Source organism: Lampetra fluviatilis, chromosome 66 (assembly GCF_964198595.1).
Source record: "Lampetra fluviatilis chromosome 66, kcLamFluv1.1, whole genome shotgun sequence".
Lineage (NCBI taxonomy): Eukaryota > Metazoa > Chordata > Hyperoartia > Petromyzontiformes > Petromyzontidae > Lampetra > Lampetra fluviatilis.
In genome coordinates, this window is record NC_136340.1 from 5,504,991 (window position 1) to 5,525,229 (window position 20,239).

At 54.8% G+C, this 20,239-nt stretch overlaps 2 protein-coding genes across 3 annotated transcripts; both read right to left on the reverse strand.

The window, feature by feature from the left end:
- Positions 1 to 3,525: 3,525 nt before the first annotated feature.
- On the reverse strand, positions 3,526 to 9,243 carry RPL39 (ribosomal protein L39). Its single transcript, XM_078882657.1, has 3 exons — positions 9,137 to 9,243; positions 6,203 to 6,306; positions 3,526 to 3,765 (listed from the first exon to the last, which is right to left on the reverse strand). Exons 1-3 carry the CDS (start codon positions 9,137 to 9,139, stop codon positions 3,717 to 3,719), a joined length of 156 nt encoding a protein of 51 aa, XP_078738783.1. The 5' UTR covers positions 9,140 to 9,243; the 3' UTR covers positions 3,526 to 3,716.
- A 5,413-nt stretch (positions 9,244 to 14,656) lies between these two features.
- Positions 14,657 to 20,239, reverse strand: LOC144952240 (uncharacterized). Of its 2 annotated transcripts, none has more exons than XM_078882666.1 (2): positions 18,843 to 20,239; positions 14,657 to 15,025 (listed from the first exon to the last, which is right to left on the reverse strand). In XM_078882666.1, exons 1-2 carry the CDS (start codon positions 20,139 to 20,141, stop codon positions 15,011 to 15,013), a joined length of 1,314 nt encoding a protein of 437 aa, XP_078738792.1. In that variant the 5' UTR covers positions 20,142 to 20,239; the 3' UTR covers positions 14,657 to 15,010. The 2 variants fall into 2 exon arrangements, with proteins under 2 accessions (XP_078738792.1, XP_078738791.1); XM_078882665.1 differs by having other exon boundaries at positions 14,657 to 15,046.

Below are 20,239 nucleotides of genomic sequence, written 5' to 3' on the forward strand. Positions count from 1 at the left end.
GTGTTAGCGGTAGTGTAAACATGGGGGGGGGGCGGGTGGGGAGACAAAGGCGGCCGGGCGTGGTTGCTAGTCACACTGTCGTGTGCCACAGTCTTCGTGAAGTGCTCGCAAACAGCACTTGCCCCCCCCCCCTCTTTCCCACTCCACCGCCCCCCAAACGGCCTGTTGGAGGCTGCACGGGGGTGGAGGGGTGTTTGTCTGTGATGGTGGTGATGGTGATGATGATTGGTGGTGATGGTGATTGAGATTCGTGATGAAGGACGCTCGCTACTGGGCGGGTCGAAGGAAGTTGAAACAAATTTTTTTTTTAGAACCCCGGTCCCCCTGCCCCCCCCCGGTCCCCCTCCCCTCGCCTCCCCCCCTGCACCCCCCCCTCCCCCCGGGCCCCTCCCCTCGGCCCCCCTCCCCTCCTCCCAGCCCCGCCCCCCCGGGTTGCCCAGTAGGGTCACGCGCGCGCGCCGCCCACATCTGCGACGTCCCCCTCCCTCCCCCCCACCTCCCCCCCCCCCACCTCCCCCCCACCCATGTCCCCACGGCAGTCGTCGTCTTGTACTAAATGCCTCTATTTTGTTAATAGAAAACACGGAAACAAAACTACCGCGTGGCTCTTAGTGGCCGCCTGCCTGGTCGTCTTTCTGTCTCTTAACACGATCACACACACGGGTACACACAGTGACACACACACACGGGTACACACACACAGACACACACAGTGGTACACACACACACAGGCACACACGGGTACACACACAGTGGTACACACACACACACGGGTACACACACACACGGGTACACACACACACGGGTACACACACACACGGGTACACACACACAGAGTACACACACACAGTGGTACACACACACGGGTACACACACAGGGGTACACACACAGCGACACACACACAGGGGTACACACACACACAGGGTACACACACACACAGGGTACACACACACAGGGGTACACACACACAGGGGTACACACAGGGTACACACACACAGAGTACACACACAGTGACACAGACACACACGGGTACACACACACACACGGGTACACACACACACAGGTACACACACAGGGGTACACACACACAGGGTACACGCACAGGGTACACACACGGGTACACACACAGAGTACACACACACACACAGGGTACACACAACAACAACCGCCACGACGCTTGTGCCAGGCCAAGTGCACCTTGAGGCCACGTGAAGTGTCGAACGCCCGCTGGCAGGAGGTCACGGGGCAGACCCAGCAGGTGCCACGGGTCGACTGACCGAGATGACCGAGATGACTGGCTGATGCACCACCTGTGCCCCCTACTGTGCCAACTTGCTGTGCTTTAGCCACCCGGCGCTCCGCTCGTTGTTGTGAGCGTCGCTCCTCCGCCCTCCGTTGTTGTTGGAGGGCGACTGCCTCCAACTGCCCAGTAGCAGCGTCCTTCACGAGCCTCCTCCACTGAGGCCGATCTTGACACCGCTGGTACCAGTCATCGGCAAGTCCTCTCAGCTCCACGTCCTCCTGTACCACATCACTCCATCTCTTCTTTAGCCCGTGCCGCGCCCGTTTAGCCCCCTCGATCCGGCCGAACAAAAGCTGCTTAGGCATGCGGTGGCTGGGCATGCGGGCTACATGACCCAGCCAACGCAGCCTTGCCTGCTGGAGCTCACCAATGGGACTTTGTCCAGATCTTTCAAGGATTTGTGAGCTCCTCACACAATCCAGCCTGCAGGTTAAACCCAGCATGGATCGTAGGCAGGCCAGCCTGAATGTTTCTATCCGGCGAAGATGCTCCATTATGGGGGGGTCCACGTTTTCCAAGCGTAGAGAAGGGAGGGCATGACCGTGTCCGAGAAGACTTGAGGCTTCGTGTGGTGCGACAGACCGGGTAGCTTTCACACGGCGTTACGTAGCCGTAACACATTCACACACACAGACACGCCCAACTTTTAACAAAGCAGCAAGGCACTCCCCCACCCCTCCAACACGTTCCTTCGGAGTGGGCAGGTAGGAACTTGGTTGGACAGCGCATTCGTGCGATCCGTGTCACGCGCAAGCCGCGTGACACGGATGCTGAGCCTGCCCGAAGCGCTTTATGAAATACAAATCGAGGGCGTGGCTATGCACGACAGACAAATAATCCCTGGTGGGCAGTGTGGAACCGTTGTTCCTACCTGTATTATTAACGCCTTGCAACCACCACACCGAATGCGAACTCTTTTCTCAGCCTCGTCAAGAACACCAGCTCACAATCTTAGCAAGTTGTAGAAATCGCTCCAGAACTCAAGACCAAATGAGCGCCAGTCTCGGGGAGGGTCCCAGGACCGGCTCTGAGAATCGACACGGGCGTCAACCGCGAGCGGGAATCGAACTCGGGTCGCCGGAGAGGTTCGTAGCGCTCCAAACACGGCAATCCTGCATAATGCACGGGCATAATGACTTTAACCCCCCCACCCCCGCCAAACCTACGCATTTCACTAGTACTAATCGCATATCTGCATTTCTCATAATTATGCTAAATTCCTCTTGATATGCAAATTCTTTTGTCAAGGAGCTCTTCCCCCCTCCATCCCAGCTTAGTCGCTCCAAGCCTGGAGTGTTTCATTCAGACGCTGTCTTCTCGACAGACCTGTTCTTCACCTGAGGACGGCTGCTTGCGTTGTGGCCGAAACGTCGTGAGAATTTATTGTTTCATTTTTATTATTTTATTATTTCCATTCTACGTGACTTTACCGAAAGAACCAAGAAGATGAATCCCTGCAGTCACGAAAGCTTTGCAGCAAAATTTCAGACAGAGAGCCGCCGAAGGAAGTTTTGGAGAAATCTTTACGGCCGACAAAGACGCAAAAATGAGCCGAGTCTACGGGAGGCCCAGGACCGGTTCCGAAGAATCGTCACGGGAATCGGGGGGTGGGGGGGGTGTGGTGTTCGTAACGCTCAACCACCAGAGGTCGCAACCGGGTACCCGATATCCGTACCCTACCCGATACCCGGCTACCCGTACCCAGCCGGGTATGGGTACCCGTTTGCGACCCTGGTGCGGCCGGGTACGGGTACGGGTAGGCCGTGAGTCACTGGTGAGTCACCGTTTGTCACTCATTTCCCAACGTCTTGTCTCTTCTCACAATTCAAGTTCCTAGAATCAACCCACCCGCGCCTGCAACATGGCTTCATCCCAGAGGTCGCAATCGGATACCCGTACCCTACCCGTACCCGGGTACGGGTAACCGTTTGCGACCCTGGTGCGGCCGGGTACGGGTAAGGAATCAAAACCCGTTTGCGAGCTCTGTCAACCATTGGAACCTCATTTGCCAGTAAAAAAATATGATAATTGTTTTTTTACCCTTCTATCTGGCAAACAAACTGACACCTTTTTTACAAGGAGTCATGTTTGCAGAGACCACAATACCTGCGGTCACGCGCGTACCAACAACAACACAACGAGAGAGAGAGAGAGAGCCGTCGAAAGGAAGTTTTGGAGTAATCGCCGCGGCCAAAGGAAGACAAGTCTTGGGGAGGGCAGCTTTGCGTCTCAATCAGGGGGGTTTATTTGAAAAGCTCCACAGTGTGAGGTGGGGGTGGGGGGGGGAGCCCTCGACCGTGGGGAGGTGAGTGGTGGGACAAGGTCGCTGCGGGCTGCGATTCCCTGCCGATGTTGGGTCCACCGCCTCTCCACTCCGCCCCCCTCCATGGAGGCCCCTCCTCCTCGTCCTCCTCACAGGCCCAGCTTGGTGCGCCGCCAGTGCCTCCTCTTGGAGTTGTACCTTGGGAGAGCGGTGGGAGAGACGGAGGGCAGGGGTGAGGTTCGTGTGTGTGGGGGTCGTGTGTGTGTGGGGGTCGTGTGTGTGTGGGGGTCGTGTGTGTGTGGGGGTCGTGTGTGTGTGGGGGTCGTGTGTGTGGGGTGTGTGTGTGGGGTTAGTGTGTGTGGGTCGTGTGTGTGAGGTGTGTGTGTGTGGGGTGTGTGTGGGGTTAGTGTGTGTGTGGGGGTCGTGTGTGTGGGGGTCGTGTGTGTGGGGGTCGTGTGTGTGGGGTTCGTGTGTGTGCGGGGTTCGTGTGTGTGCGGGGTTCGTGTGTGTGCGGGGTTCGTGTGTGTGTGTGGTTCGTGTGTGTGTGTGGGGTTCGTGTGTGTGTGGGGTTCGTGTGTGTGTGGGGTTCATGTGAGGCTCACGGGTGTGTGAGGGTCATGTGTGTGGGGTGTGTGTGGGGTTCGTGTGTGTGTGGGGTGTGTGTGGGTCGTGTGTGCGAGGGTTGTGTGTCGTGTGTGTGGGGTTCGTGTGTGCGTCGTGAGTGTGCGCCTCAACCCATGGCACCTGGGTCTATCCCTCACGTGGCCTTATAAGTGCACACAGCCTGGCACAAGCGGAAACCATCACCACGCAAACTCCGGTCATCTTCGCAGCGGCCGCTTCTCGCTAACCGTCCAACTAACACGGTGGTCACTGCATCATCGCCGCGCGGCGCTTTCAGACGCGCTGCTTCTGTGGCCGTCTGGAACGCTCTCCCTGCCGATATAACGGAGCCGCTGGGGAGCTACGCTGCACTTTCAAATCATCGTCGTCTGCACCGACAAACTCATTTCTTTAGAACTGCTTCTTGTTGTTGTTGCTGCTGCTGCTGCGTTTAGTTTGTTATCGAATCACACGCTGGGCGACGCACGGTGCACGTAGGCACGCAACGGTGACGACCGTGCAAGGCTGTGTCCGTATCTCCCGGCACCTCGCTGGGGCGTGCGGCGAGGTGCGTGGGAGACGGGGGAGGCGTGGGTGACACGCGGCGGCGTTGATGTTGGCGGGAATAATGGCGGCGCGGTGATCGGGGTCAGACCGACGCCGTAATTGCGTCCCGCCAGGAGATGTTGACGACCTCGCCTGGTACGCAGGAGGTCGTGGGTTCGATCCCAGACACTGAGAGATGTTGACTACCTCGCCTGGTATGCAGGTCGTGGGTTCGATCCTGACCTTGACGATGCCTACTGCTGCTGTGTATGTGGAGTCTGCGTCTCTCTCTTATCACGGTGGCTAGGAGATGTTGACTACCTCGCCTGGTGTACAGGAGGTTGTGGGTTCGATCCCGACCCTGACGATGCCTGCAGCTGTGTATGTGGAGTCTGCGTCTCTCTCTCATCATCATCATCATCATCACGGTGGCTAGGGGATGTTAACTACCTTGCCTGGTGTACAGGTCGTGGGTTCGATCCTGACCCTGACGACTGCTGTATATTTGGAGTTTGTGTGTCTCTCTCTCGTCTAGGGTAGTGTATAGTGATGCAGTGTATCGTGATGTAGTGTATAGGGTAGTGTATAGTAGTAGTGTATAGGGTAGTGTGTAGTGTATAGTAGTGTAGTGTATAGTGAAGTGTATAGTAGTGTAGTGTATGGGGAAGTGTATAGTGCAGTGTAGTGTATAGTGTAGTGTATAGTCGTGTAGTGTATGGGGAAGTGTATAGTGCAGTGTATAGTAGTGTATAGTGTAGTGTATAGGGTAGTGTATAGTGTAGTGTATAGTGTGGTAGTGTATAGTGTAGTAGTGTATAGTGTAGTGTATAATGAAGTAGTGTATAGTGACGTAGTGTATAATGAAGTAGTGTATAGTGTAGTAGTGTATAGTGTAGTGTATAATGAAGTAGTGTATAGTGACGTAGTGTATAGTGTAGTGTATAATGAAGTAGTGTATAGTGTAGTGTATAATGAAGTAGTGTATAGTGACGTAGTGTATAGTGTAGTGTATAATGAAGTAGTGTATAGTGTAGTGTATAATGAAGTAGTGTATAGTGTGGTAGTGTATAGTGTAGTAGTGTATAGTGTAGTGTATAATGAAGTAGTGTATAGTGACGTAGTGTATAGTGTAGTGTATAATGAAGTAGTGTATAGTGACGTAGTGTATAGTGTAGTGTATAATGAAGTAGTGTATAGTGTAGTGTATAATGAAGTAGTGTATAGTGACGTAGTGTATAGTGTAGTGTATAATGAAGTAGTGTATAGTGTAGTGTATAATGAAGTAGTGTATAGTGACGTAGTGTAGTGTATAGTGTAGTGTATAGTGTAGTTTATAATGAAGTAGTGTATAGTGTAGTGTATAATGAAGTAGTGTATAGTGTAGTGTATAGTGTAGTGTATAATGAAGTAGTGTATAGTGTAGTAGTGTATAATGAAGTAGTGTATAGTGACGTAGTGTCTAGTGCAGTGCAAAGCGAGGAGTTACCGGATCGTGTTCCCCGTCTTCATGCGGATCCACTGGGGGATCGGCCGATTCTGCTTCTGCTTCTTCGCCAAGAAGCGCTTGATCTTGAACGTCTTGTGTGAGCTCTACACGGCACACAGACACGCAAATAATCCTAGACTTGAGGCTTTCGTGACTGCAAGGATTCATATTCTTAGGTTTTTTCGGTAAAGTCACGTAGGTAACTTGATACAGCTATCGTGCTGTGACGGTTTCCACCTGATGAAGGAAGCTTGTGTTGCCTCCGAAACGTCGTGATTTAATTGATTTATTTTCATTTATTTTGTATTATTTTGTACCTACGTGACTTTACCGAAAAAACCTAAGAGGACACAAAGAATCCCCCGCGTAGCCTTGACACACGGCTGGGTACGATGGAAGACCGGCGCACGAGATGGGTTTGGCCAGCAACGACGCCCGGCCGCCTTTGTCTCCCCAGCGGGCGACGTTTACTACACAACACCGCCGCACCAGGTACTCATTTGAGGCCGAGTCGACCTAGGGGAGGAGGCCCAGGACCGGTCGGATAACACTGGTCAACACACTTTTTCTGGCATAAGGTATTCCAACGGTTTGAAGGTAATTTTGGGGGGTGCTGATTCCAAATGTGGCATCAGTTTTTGTCTATCACATCAGGTTTTTGAGATGTCAAATATTGCATTTTCAATAAAAACTGCAGAAGAAAAATATTAAATAAATGTGGATATCTACATAAAATGATATTATAAACGCACTATCCTAAAAATACAGCACCATGTTTTAACACTAAAGCAGTCACTGACTCGCAACAACTTGCAATCATAAGTGACAGAGTTAATTTCGGGTAAAATAAATGAAAATGGGGTATGCCGATAGCATAAAAATGAGACGTGATAGAGCAAATCTGAGATCAGATTTGGAATCAGCACCCTGAAATTAGTCTGAAACAGCTGCAAATGTTGACCAGTGTAATCGTCAGCAGTGGCTGACCGAGAGCGGGGTTCGAACTCGGATCGACTGCCGGCTTCGTAGCGCAGCTAACAACAACTTTGACACAATCGCACAGATACACAACTCACATTATAATATAGAGGTGTGCTTCACGTTAAAAATGTTAACGCTTCTGCTGCTGAGAATTTGCAACAGCACCACAACAACGAATGTTGCGTCTCCAGGCTTCGGAGACCATCTGGAGAAGATTCCAGACGTGCTGTTGACAATGATGGTGAACAAGTGGGAGACCCTTTAACTTTTTGAAGCTATTAATATTACATGTTAATATTACATGTTATCATGTTAATATTACATGTTATCATGTTAATATTACACGTTATCACATTACACTTCTTTTGCCATTAAAAACGATAGTCCCATACAAGTGTTAATATTTTTATGAAGCACCCTCTACTACACACTATACACTACATACAGAGTGCTTCAAAAAAATGTTAACGCTTCTGCTGCTGAGCATTTGCAACAGCAGCACAACAACAAATGTTGCGTCTCCAGGCTTCGAAGACCAGCTGGAGAAGATTCCAGACGTGCTGTTGACAACGCTGGCGAACAAATGGGATACTCTTTGAAGCTATAAACGTTACATGTCATCGTCTTACGATTGTTTTCTCATTAAAAAACGATAGTCCCATGTAAGTGTTAACATGTTTTTGAAGCACCACGCGTGTGTGTAGATGCCTCAGTCAAAATATTTGAAGTCTGACAAGTCACACTCGCGGTCACCGAATCGACCAATTCACAGGCGACGTTTCGAACCACGGGCCTCGAGAGAGAGAGCATAGTCCACCACCACCATCACCACCACCACCCATCATCACCCATCATCATCTCACTCTTAGAGGCAGTGCTTCGTCTACTGCTGGATGATGTCACCCCCCTCCCCACGTCACTCTACTGTAGTCGTGACGTATGAGACAGTGCTTCGTCTACTGCTGGATGATGTCACCCCCCTCCCCCCACGTCACTCTACTGTAGTCGTGACGTAAGAGACAGTGCTTCGTCTACTGCTGGATGATGTCACCCCCCTCCCCCCACGTCACTCTACTGTAGTCGTGACGTAAGAGACAGTGCTTCGTCTACTGCTGGATGATGTCACCCCCTCCCCACGTCACTCTACTGTAGTCGTGACGTAAGAGACAGTGCTTCGTCTACTGCTGGATGATGTCACCCCCCCCCACGTCACTCTACTGTAGTCGTGACGTATGAGACAGTGCTTCGTCTACTGCTGGATGATGTCACCCCCCCCACGTCACTCTACTGTAGTCGTGACGTATGAGGCAGTGCTCCGTCTACTGCTGGAGTGGTCGTGGTGAGTGCGAGGCGAGCGAGGCCGTCTTTATAGTCAAAATCTGAATGTGCCGGCTCGTTTCGGAAGCGAAATCGTCGAGCAGTGGATAGAGCAACGAATGGACGGGTGGTGATGATGGTGATGATGGTGGTGATGATGGTGATGATGGTGATGATGGTGATGATGGTGGTGATGATGGTGATGATGATGGTGGTGATGGTGGTGATGATGGTGGTGATGATGATGGTGATGATGATGGTGATGATGGTGATGATGGTGATGATGATGGTCATGATGGTGATGATGATGGTGGTGATGATGGTGATGATGGTGGTGATGAGCGAAGAGATAAAAGCAGCCAAACGTGAATCTCCTCAGACAGGCCGCGACTGTTACCGCAATTGCGGCCTACGAGGAAAGGCTTCAACCGCTGTGGGCAATGGGGGTGGGGGGAGGCGGTCGGAGAATTTTTCTCCCCTCAAAGTTTTGTTTTAAAAAGGAAATTAAAACGATAAAGCGTCGATATCGCGACGCGGATCCACGATGGGCGAACTCGGGGTGTGTCCCGGTCGCGATTAAACGCGGCGATGGAGGCGGATGGCGATGGATTTTGTCGCGCGCGGTTTGCTCCTCACCATTCTGAGGGAGACGACGTCGCGGCGGCGTCGATGGCGGCGGAGGGGGAAAGGAGAGAGGGCGAGAGGGGGAGGGGCTAGGAGAGAGATGGGGAGGAAGGGGAGGGGCTTAGAGAGAGGGAAGGGCGGAAATGGGCGGAGTTAAAGATAGAAGGGGGAGGGGCGAGGGGGGGGAAGAGGAGGGGCTAGAGAGAGGGATGGGCGGGGCTAGAGAGAGAGGTTATGTTCTTAGGTTTTTTCGGTAAAGTCACGTAGGTAAAAAATTAAAATTAATAAAAGTAAAATAAAAATACATATTTTAAATTTAAATTTTATTTTTATTTAACTTTTATTAATTTTAATTTTTTACCTACGTGACTTTACCGAAAAAAACCTAAGAATATGAATACTTGCAGTCACGAAAGCTTCAAATCTCGAAGAGAGGTTATGGGCGTGGTTAGAGAGAGGAAGGGGCGGAAATGGGCGGAGTTAAAGAGAGAAGGGGGAGGGGCGAGGTGAGAGAGAGGGAGGAAGGGGAGGGGCTAGAGAGAGAGAGGGGGGGAAGGCCGGGTTAAAGAGAGAAGGGGGAGGGGCGAGGAGAGAGAGAGGGAGGGGAGGGGTTAGAGAGAGAGAGGGGCGATAATGGGAGGAGCTAAAGAGAGAAGGGGGAGGAGCGAAGTGAGAGAGGGGGAGGAAGGGGAGGGGTTAGAGAGAGAGAGAGGGGGGGAAAGGTGAGAGAGAGGGAGGAAGGGGAGGGGCTAGAGAGAGGGACGGGGGGAGAGGCCGGGTTATAGAGGATGGAGGGGCGGGGCTAGAGGGAGGAAGGGGAGGGGTTAAAGGGGGGCGTGGTTAGAGAGGGGGAGGAGTTAACAGTGCGTCGTGACGTCACCGCGCACGGCTGACCGCGCGTCACCCGTGCGCGGTGACGTCGCGGCGCGGCCGTACCGACGCGGTGGCGTCATCGCGCTTGATGACGTCACACCGTTTGGCGGGAACAGGGAAGGCGGATTGTGGCGTGACGTCACCGCGCGCGTGCGTCTGCAACCACGTGGGGAGCGGTGGTGCAGCGATTAGCGCTACGAACCTGGCGGCCCCGAGTTCGATTCCCGCTCACGGCCAAAAGCCAGTAGAGACGATTATCTCGAACCGGTCCTGAGTCTCCTGCCCTAGGTCGACTCAGCCTCAAATGAGTACCTGGTGCGGTGTGTAGCAAACATCGCCACTGGGGGAGAGACAAAGGCGGCCGGGCGTGTCGGTCGATCCGTGACACCTGCTGGGTCAGCCCGTTACCTGTCGGCGGGCGTTCGACAATTGGCCTTAAACGTGCACCTTGCCTGGCACAAGCGCCGTGGTGACGTCACCGCTGAGATTGCGGCGTGACGTCACCCTCGCACAACCGGAGCGTGGTGACGTCACGCCGTTTGTGAGAAGGCGTGGAGACGGATTTTGTGCGTGACGTCAACCGCGCGTATTGCGTCATGCCGCGCGAGACTTAAGTTGCTGTTTGCGGAATGACGTCACCGCGTTCGGTGTCCGAGGGTGACGTCACGCCACGTGATGACGACGGCTTCGAGAAGGTTAAAAGAGAATTGTGGTGTCACGTCACCGTGTAAGTGTGATGACGTCAGACGCGTGGTGACGATCCCATCCGACGCTAAGATTGAGACGTCATGGCATCATAACCTAGCGTGGTGACGTCACGCCATCTCGAGAAGACGGTTGTTTAGCGTGACGTCACCGTGGTTGTGATGACGCCACGTCGCGTGGAGAATCGGTGCTGTTTGCGGAATGACGTCACCGCGCCGCTGCGCGTGGCGTCACGAAGTTTCGAGACGGGGATAAAAAACAAACCGCGAGGCGGCGTGACGTCATCGCGCGGTTTGCGAGTGAAGGAACAAAAGGCCGATTGGAGCGTGACGTCACCGTGCGTGACGACGTCACGACGCGTGGAGCGACGCGATGACGTCACGACGCACGGGTGATGTCACGACGCAGCCGTGCGTTCACGGCGGTGTGTCGTCAGCAGCGCACGTCCGTCGACGTTTCGGGGCAATGGCCCTTCTCCAGAGCGTGCAGCGGGGAGGGAATCCGAGGAGCTATGAAGCTCTTTGTCGACAGACGAAATGTCCGCGTGCAAGTTGTGTTTCATTCATTATAGAGGGTTTTTTGGGAGGGTTAGATAAATATGTTGTTGTGTCGTTAAACCCGCCACCACACGACACGGCCAATTAAAAAATTAACTCGTAAAAACAAAGTTTTTCACTATGAATCCTTCATATGCGTGGCGGCTAGAGTCCTCTCGTCCTCTGGCTTGAGATGGCTGCCACCTATGGGTCAGATGATTGCTTGCCACCATTAAGCAATTGGTAATTACATATAATTTTTTTTTCCTAAAAAGTGTAAAATTTTGGAAAACATTTTTCACGAAAATGCATTGTCACGCACAACGAGTCTGTGTGCAAAATGTCAGCTCGATTGGATCACGGGAAGTGGGTTAAAAAACGACCGAAAGATTTGCACGGTCGTAAGCGCGCAAGCAAGCAAGTGAACTTAATATAAAGGATTTAATAAAGGATTTTAAAAGGGGCCATATTCTTAGGTTTTTTCGGTAAAGTCACGTGGGTAAAAATGTTTTAATTAACAAAAAGTAAAATAAAAATTAAATAAAAATCACGACGTTTCGGAGGCAACACGTGACTTTACCGAAAAACCCTAAAGAATATGGATCCTTGCAGTCACGAAAGCTTCAAATCTAGAATTAGGAAGGGGCCGTCCATAAATGACGTCACGCACCTAGGGGGGAGGGTGGGGGTCAGACATTTGTGACGATGTGTGACGAGGTGGGGGGGGGGGGAGAAATGTGACGTCACATCAAAATGCGCGACTTTAAATAAATATAAACAACACGTTCATTGTAGTTCGTATTCAATGTGGCGCTGCACTCTGATGTTGTAGGAGAAAACATTTATCAAAAAGTCTATTTAACTAAGTAGAACATGTTGTTTATATTTATTTAAAGTTGCGCATTTTAATGTGACGTCACATTTCTCAAACCCCCCCCCCCCGCGTCACACATCGTCACAAATGTCTGACCCCCCGCCCCCTAGGTGCATGACGTCATTTATGGACGGTCCCGTAGAACACACGCCCACCTTGCAGAAACCTCGGGAAGGATCTGGATGCTAACCACGTGACCACCCCTAGCCCCTCCCACTGGGCCACTTTGTAGACGTAACCGGTCACGTGTCCTCTCGGGTTAACGAGAGTGCCATGACCTTTAGTAACCCCATACCTACGGCCGGCATTCCCACACCCTGTCCTGTAGGGGTTGGCACTGCACGCCAAGCGTAGTTATAGGTGTGCCTACAGCTGGTGCAAGAACAGCTGAATAAAGTCTAAGCAGGTGACTTGTTACAACGTGTCGGTGTGAGACATTTTTGAAGACTCTACATTTGGTGTTAGAAGTGCCAACGAACGTAAGAACGCACCTGTTGCGTCGTCCGGTGATGACGACGCCGACCAAGACGTCGTCCCTCCTACAGCTCCGATTGCCGGAGCTCCGAGCGCTCGCTCAGACGACGTGCTTCAGTCGGCTCAGGAGCAGAGGTCGCAACCGGGTACCCGATACCCGTACCCTACCCGATACCCGGCTACGGGTAGCCGTTTGCGACCCTGGTGCGGGCGGGTACGGATAGGCCGTGAGTCACTGGTGAGTAACCGTTTGTCACTCATTTCGGGTAGGGTACGGGTAGGGAACGGCTACCCGTACCTGGCCGGGTACGGGTACCCATTTGCGACCCTGGTGCGGCCGGGTACGGGTAAGGAATCAAAACCCGTTTGCGACCTCTGCCACTCAGGAGTGCATGGCGAGTCCAGCCCAGCCACCTCCTCCGCAGAGCTGGCTGGACATCGCCGATCACCTGGCGAGGTTGCTGTCAGCCGCCGCTCATGTTTTTGACGCCAAGACGCACTTCCCGCCGCTGTCATGACCAAGGCGACTGGAGCGCTGGACCTTCCCGCCATTCCGCGGGTTGCAGCCATGCTCCACTCGTCCGCCATTTCGGGCGATCGGCCCGCGCCGCAGAAGCAGCCGCCGGGTTCCAAGGTGGAAGTCGTTCCCAAGTTCCGACGGCTGCCGCCGGTGCGTCAGTTCACTGCTGCAGGTGCATCAGTTCACTGCTGCAGGTGCATCAGTTCACTGCTGCAGGTGGAGATTGGACGCATTTTCGTCGTCGATTCGAGGCCGCCTACATCTCGGTGGGGTGGACATCCCGGGAGGCGCTCCAAGCTCTTCCCACGGCCCTCGACGACGACTCGTTAGCCGCTTTTTCGCCATCCTCGAGTCGGATAGAGCGACCCTCGCACGCGCCGCCCACACCGAGATGGCCGCTATTTCTGATCCCCCGCCTAAAGTTCGGAGAAGATTTCAAGCTGCGGCGACGGGGTGAGAGCGAGACGCGGCTGGCCTAACGCAGGGCGCTCCTCGCCTTGGGGCACGAGGCCTTCCCTCGCATGGACAGAGTCGCCTTGGATTCCCTGGCCTTGGAGCGGCTTCTCTCCTTGGCTCGGGAGTTGGGGGTCACCCTCGCGGTGGCAGAGGAAGACGACCCGACTTCTCTTCTGCAGGTGGCCCGCGGCATCCAAGCGCATCTCAACCCTAACGACTGGCCGGCGGTGGCGGCCGGTGCAACGGAGCCGGCCGTGGGCGAGCATTGCGTGTGCCTCCTTCGCCCGCGGAACGGAGGGGGGAAGTAGCGCTGGCCTGCACCCATCAGCACGGGAATGGCACCCCAGGCCAGAGGTCGCAACCGGGTACCCCCCGATACCCGTACCCTACCCGATACCCAGCTACCCGTACCCGGCCGGGTACGGTTACGGGTAGCCGTTTGCGACCCGAAATGAGTGACAAATGGTGACTCACCAGTGACTCACGGCCTACCCGTACCCGGCCACACCAGGGCCGCAAACGGCTACCCGTACCCGGCCGGGTACAGGTGTAACAGGTTCCGGAGACACTTGTAGAGGTAACTTCTTTATTACAATACAACACTCCAACAGTCCAACAGTCCAACTGTCCTGATACTCTGTTACAGCCTAGGTACTCTACTCTGGCTACGCTCCGGAACTCGCCCTCACAAGGTCGTAGAGTCGGGAGTTCCAGAGTCCCAGCGCTGGCTCTCACAGCATCCCCGGGTCTTCAGATGGCTGGTCGTGGGTCTTGGGTCTTGAGTTACAACTGGGCCCCGATCGTCCAGGGAGCTCTCCTTTTATGCCTGGTACAACGAGGGGTGGGGCCGTGTGCGCCCCCAGATATCCCACAGAGCACACACAGCCCCCCCCTTTGGCGGCGCCAAGGGGATTAAGCGTCTGGACCCCCTGGGAACTCAACGCCTGGCGCCCAGAGGCTTAGCGTCTGGACCCACCTGGGAACCCAGAGCCCCCAGCAGCCCCTCCCTTCTTATGTCACTACATTACCCCCCTCTACGTAGCCTCCAGCCGACCCGGCTGTCAAGAAAAAATACAATTGTACAAGAAATTATTTGTTAGCCATCAGAATGAGTGTGTGACAAATCAAGAAAAAAAAATGAGAAGAAAGCGCCTCTCCCCCTCCTGTGGTCACCGATGCAGAACAACACTGTATAAACACATATATGCAGGATGAACGCACGCCCCAATCGCCCACTATACATGATGGAAAAGTGAGTGGCGTCGCGTTGGGACGAGAGTTCGTGGGCGGGGGTCATGAAAATCGTTTGAGTTTTGAGCGAGTCCGAGTGGCAGGTCCATCGGTCGCGACGGAGGCAGGAGGGGACCGACGACCCGCTGTTGCGCTTGTGTCCTGGGTCGCTGATCCCGCGGGCAAGCTTGTTCCCGCTGGGTCGGCCGTGGCGGATTTCATTCCCAAGGCACCTGAGGGCGGGGCAGCGGGACCTGCCCGAGAGTTAGGAGCAGCATCATCGCGGCGCGACTCGTCAGACATGTCGCGCTCTCGGCCCCGGAGATGTGAAGGAGGTGTGTAGGGTTGAATGTAAGGTTTTAGACGTGACGGGTGCACGAACCAACGTCGCTTGCCATGCTGGATCCTGACACACTGCGGGCGGAGAACGCGAATAATAACAACCGGCCCTCTCCAAGGCTTAAGCAGTTTTGAGGAAGTAGCCAATGGTACCTGCGGGCAGTGGAGCCAGGCGCGGTCCCCTTCTACCCAAACGTGGCGGGATGTGCGGAGATTCCGCAACCGCTCGTTGGCAAGCTGACGGGCTTCTGAGTTATTTTGAGCAGCCTCCCGGGCATCTACGAGACGACGCACATTAGCACGGATGTGGTCGGCAATCTTAGCCTTAGGTGCGGGCTGTTTAATGTGCAATTGTACGTCGATTGGGGGGCAAACCTCCCTACCATACATTAGATAGAATGGCGAGTACCCCGTGGCAGCATGGGGCGCCATTCTATAGGCGGCCAAGACACCAGGTATGTGGAGATCCCAATCAGTCTGTGACTCAGACACCTGGTGGCTTAGCATGGAGGTAAGTGTCCTATGTAATCGCTCGACCATACCGTCAGTCTGGGGGTGATATGGCGAGGTGCGAATTTTGTGTGTCCCTAGCAGGTTGCACACATCCCGCAACAGGGTGGAAGAGAAATTTTTCCCTTGGTCGGTCAGCAGGCGTTCGGGAGCACCCTTGTCCAGGACGTAGCCCTGGAAAAAGGCCTCTGTAATGGCTGCTGCAGACTGGTTGGGGAGTGGCCAGGCCATGGCCCATCGGGTAAAATATTCGACCCCAACCAAAAGGTACTTATTACCCCGAGGAGTAGCGGGAAACGGACCCAAAATATCCAATGCGACGATCTCATTGACCCGGGAAACTTTAATGGATTGGAGCGGCGGGCAGGACGGCCTAGCAGGTGGTTTCCGCCGTGCACATTCTGTGCAACCTTGCACAAGGTCAGCCACATCGTTTGCCATGCCCGGCCAGAAAAATTCCAATTGGATTTTAGCTAGTGTTTTCTGAACACCCAAGTGCAAGAGGCGACTGTGGGTTTCCCACACAAGTCGCCCCCGCAGGGAGGTGGGCACCACCAATGTGTGGGATTGGGACCCCCCATCCCAATGCATGAGGACGCCTTCCCGGATGACATATGATACGGGGCCCCCCTGCCCCCTGTGACCCTCGGCATCCCTAGCGCGGCGTCTCAATTTGAGGAGGGAGACGTCTTCCATCTGAAGACGTCCCCAGTCGTCCAACCCGAGGCCCAGCAATGCGTCCTGCGGAACTTGCGTGGAGGGAGCCCCGTGGTCCCCGACCCCATCCCCGGCCGCGGCCGCAAGGGATGGGGGCGGTACCCCGTCAGGCTGCCTACAACGCCCCGCACCCAAAAAACAAGCACAGCGCCCATTGTTCGGCAGTCGCGACAACCCGTCGGCGTTCCCGTGTTGAATCCCCTTGCGGTAAATGACAGTGAACGCAAAGTCCTGGAGGATCTCGAGCCAACGCGAGAGCTGTCCAGATGGTTGGTCCACTCGCAAGGCGTATTGTAGCGCCGCGTGGTCGGAGCGTACTGTGAAATGCCTGCCATACACGTATGGCCTGTACTGCTTTATGAAAAAAACGATAGCAAGCAATTCGCGGCGCGTCACGCAGTAACGTTGCTCCGCGGGCGACAGCACCCTGCTGCCATAGGCGACGACGCGCTCCACTCCATTGACAATTTGCGACAGCACCCCTCCAATTCCGGTGTTGCTGGCGTCTGTATCCAGAATGAACGGAGTGGTAAAATCTGGATAAGACAGGGTAGGAGCATCGACCAGTGCTTTTCGGACGGCATTGAATGATGCCTGTTCTAACTCTCCCCATCGGAATTTGACCCCTTTGGCCGTTAATGCGTGGAGGGGCTTCGCAATAGATGCGAATCCCGCAACAAATCGTCGATAATATGAGGCGAAGCCGATAAAACTCCGCACCTCCCCAACAGAGGTAGGAGTTGGCCATGAGCGCACGCAATTTGTCTTTTCGGGGTCCGTGGCAATTCCCGAGCGGCTGACAATATGGCCCAAATAACGAACCGAATCCCTCATGAGGTGGCATTTTTGCGGTTTGAATTTGAGGTTAGCCGCTCGCATTTTAAGGAAAACTGCCTTCAATCGCGTGAGGTGTTCATCAAAAGTTTTGCTGAACACGATTACATCGTCGAGGTAGATTAGGCAAGAATCCCACTGGAGCCCAGCGAGGACCAGCTCCATCAGGCGCTGGAACGTCGCCGGGGCCGAGTGAAGACCCATGGGAAGTCTGTTGAATTGGAACAGTCCCTGCGGCGTGCGAAAGGCCGTCTTTGGTTTGGATGCGTCATCAAGGGGTAGCTGCCAAAACCCCGAGAGGAGATCCAAGGTGGAGAAGTAATGCGCACCTGCTAAGGCATCGAGCGACTCGTCCATCCTGGGAAGCGGGTAGGCGTCGGCCACCGAAATCTTATTAAGTTTCCTGAAGTCAACACAAAAGCGGAGGCTCCCGTCGTGCTTCTTAACAAGAACGATCGGCGCCCCCCATGGGCTATTTGATGGCGCAATGACATCGGCCGCCAACATATCGTTGACGGCCACCCGTACATGTTCCTTTTCGGCCGGGCTCAACCGGAATGGGTTTTGACGAATTGGAGCGGCATCACCCGTGTCGATGTGGTGGCTTAGCAATTTAGTGCAGCCAATGTCGAATTTGCTTTGACTGAAAACGTCGGCGAAATCGCTCAGCAGCGTGCGTAATTTAGCATGTTGTAATGGTGACAAATCGGCAGAAGTGGAGCAAAGCGCGTCGAGCCATCCTGTGTCAGGACCTGGCTTGGCAACGGAAGAGAACTCGCCCCCTACGTGACCCACGATCACATCTTCTGGCGGGGCTGGCGTCGCGTGAGCAAGCACCATTCCCTGACAGATAACGGCCGTTTCCAATCCCGCGTTAAGGACCTGGATAAAGGGGTCGTGGTCGCTTCGCACGAGCGTTTGTGCACACACGAGGTCCGACACCCGCTCAGCTGAACGCGAAGGCCCGATCACAGCACCCCCCATGAACGCGTCGTAATCAAGGGGTTTACGAAACCGGAGGGGAACTAACATCTGAGAGCCAGGAGGAATGTGAATTGTGCACGCCGCCAACGCCTGCACCGTCGTAGATGCGGAGTGCAACCGAGTGGGTGTGGGTAGGAAGGCCATGCGTCGGCCGGAGGGGAGCTCAATACACCCTTTGTTAATGAGAATTTTAATGGGCATCTTCCCCAAGAAATCTGTTCCGAGGAGGCACGGAACGGCGAGGGTTGATGAGACCAAAATGGGCCCAACTAATTGGACGTCAGCAATGCGGATCTGAGCATTGATCCGTCCGGTGATGCCCAACGAACCCCCATTTGCGGCATAGCATGGCACATCAACTGGCTGCAAGGGACGGCATATATCGGGCAAAATGTTATAAATTATGTCTGAAATGATGGTCGCCGACGCACCCGTATCGATCAACATACGAACATCAACGCCCTCGATGGAACCCACTACGGCAGAGGACCCTGCCGCAGCGGCAACGACCCTATGGGCCAACTCGGACCATTGACCCGGTCCGAGCGCCCGGTTGTTCAATGATGGGCCCGAATCCCCCTCCTCAGAAGCATGACCCCCCTGTGTGGTGTGAGGGTGCGTGCTTGTTGTAAGTGGGGGCCGAGAGTGCGAGGTGTCGTGACTCGCCTGGGTATGCCGAGGATACGGTGGTGGCCGAGGCGCCGGAGGTCCTGAAGTCCGGCGTCGGGGGACCCGGCAGCCGGACGCCACATGGCCCCGAAGGCCACAGTTGTGGCAGACGATGGACGCTCCGTCCTGGCGCGAGGTTGGCCGGTCCCGCTGGTGGTGATCTCGCTGGGATCGCCAGTTGGACGATCCGCGATTTTCTGTTGCTGCGAAGGCCTGATGAGGCCCCGAATGCACGTCATAGGCTTGTGCATCAGGTGGGCCTGCGCAGGCGGCGATGGTCGTGTCCTCATCGCAATGTAGGTGTGCTTGGATGCACCTGGCAGCACGTAGCGACGTGAAGTCGTCGTCGTCGTCGGCTGTCGGCATGGCAACTCGAAGCTGGCGGGCCAAGCTCATGAGCTTCTGCAGCACGAGTGACTCCACAGCGTCTTCATCCATGCGAGGGTAGGCAACCTTTGCCATGGCCAGCAGCGCGCTGCGGTACCCCATCGCCGACTCGGAGGCCTTCTTCCTCCTCGCATCGAAGCGGTGACGTGCTTCGGATGGGGGTCCATAAATCAGCCGCATCTGATGAAGGGCATCCGTGAGCGTGGCACGTTTTGCGCGTGGCACAGTAAGGAGTGCTGCGAGGGAGTCGTCGTCGAGCATGGCCGGGAGGCCTTGGAGCGCTTCATACTCCGACCAGCCGGACGTCTCTATAAGAGAGACGAACCGGCGTTCGAACGCTGCCCACTCACCCCCCTCTGAAGAAAATGCCTTGAGTGCCGGCAGGCGTTGCTGGACGTGAGCCAAGCTTTCGTTGCCTGGCAACCCGGCTGAAGCTGGCTTCGCGTTCGCAGCGCTGTCACCCGGCGGTGAGGGACGCAGCGCTGATGACGCGGCGTCATCGGGTTGGCCCACGCTGGGCCCGGAAGTGACGTCGCTCCCAGCGGCCACTGCTCCCCCCGCAGAAGTGACGACACACCCGGATGTATTTGCGGCGGGAACGGCCGCCATCTTTGTGTGGGAGCCGGCGGGATGGTGCGGCCGCTGCGCCTCCTCTCTCCCTGCTGTCTCCGCCTGTGAGCGACGCATGTCGTCCAGGATGGAGACGGTGGCGTGGAGCAGCTCGGTGAGGCGAAGCAGCGTTTCCTCCATTGCTGCTCCCGACGCTGGAGGAAGATCGGCAGGTATGGTGGACGACTGCTGAGCCGGCGGTGCAGCGTCGCTGTCGGCCCGAGTTGGCTGCCCCGTCGCCGCTTGCTCCTCAACATCGCCGTCAGGACTGAAGGTACGTGGCTTACTTCTTGTCTCCATTGCCACTTCTGACGCCAAATGTAACAGGTTCCGGAGACACTTGTAGAGGTAACTTCTTTATTACAATACAACACTCCAACAGTCCAACAGTCCAACTG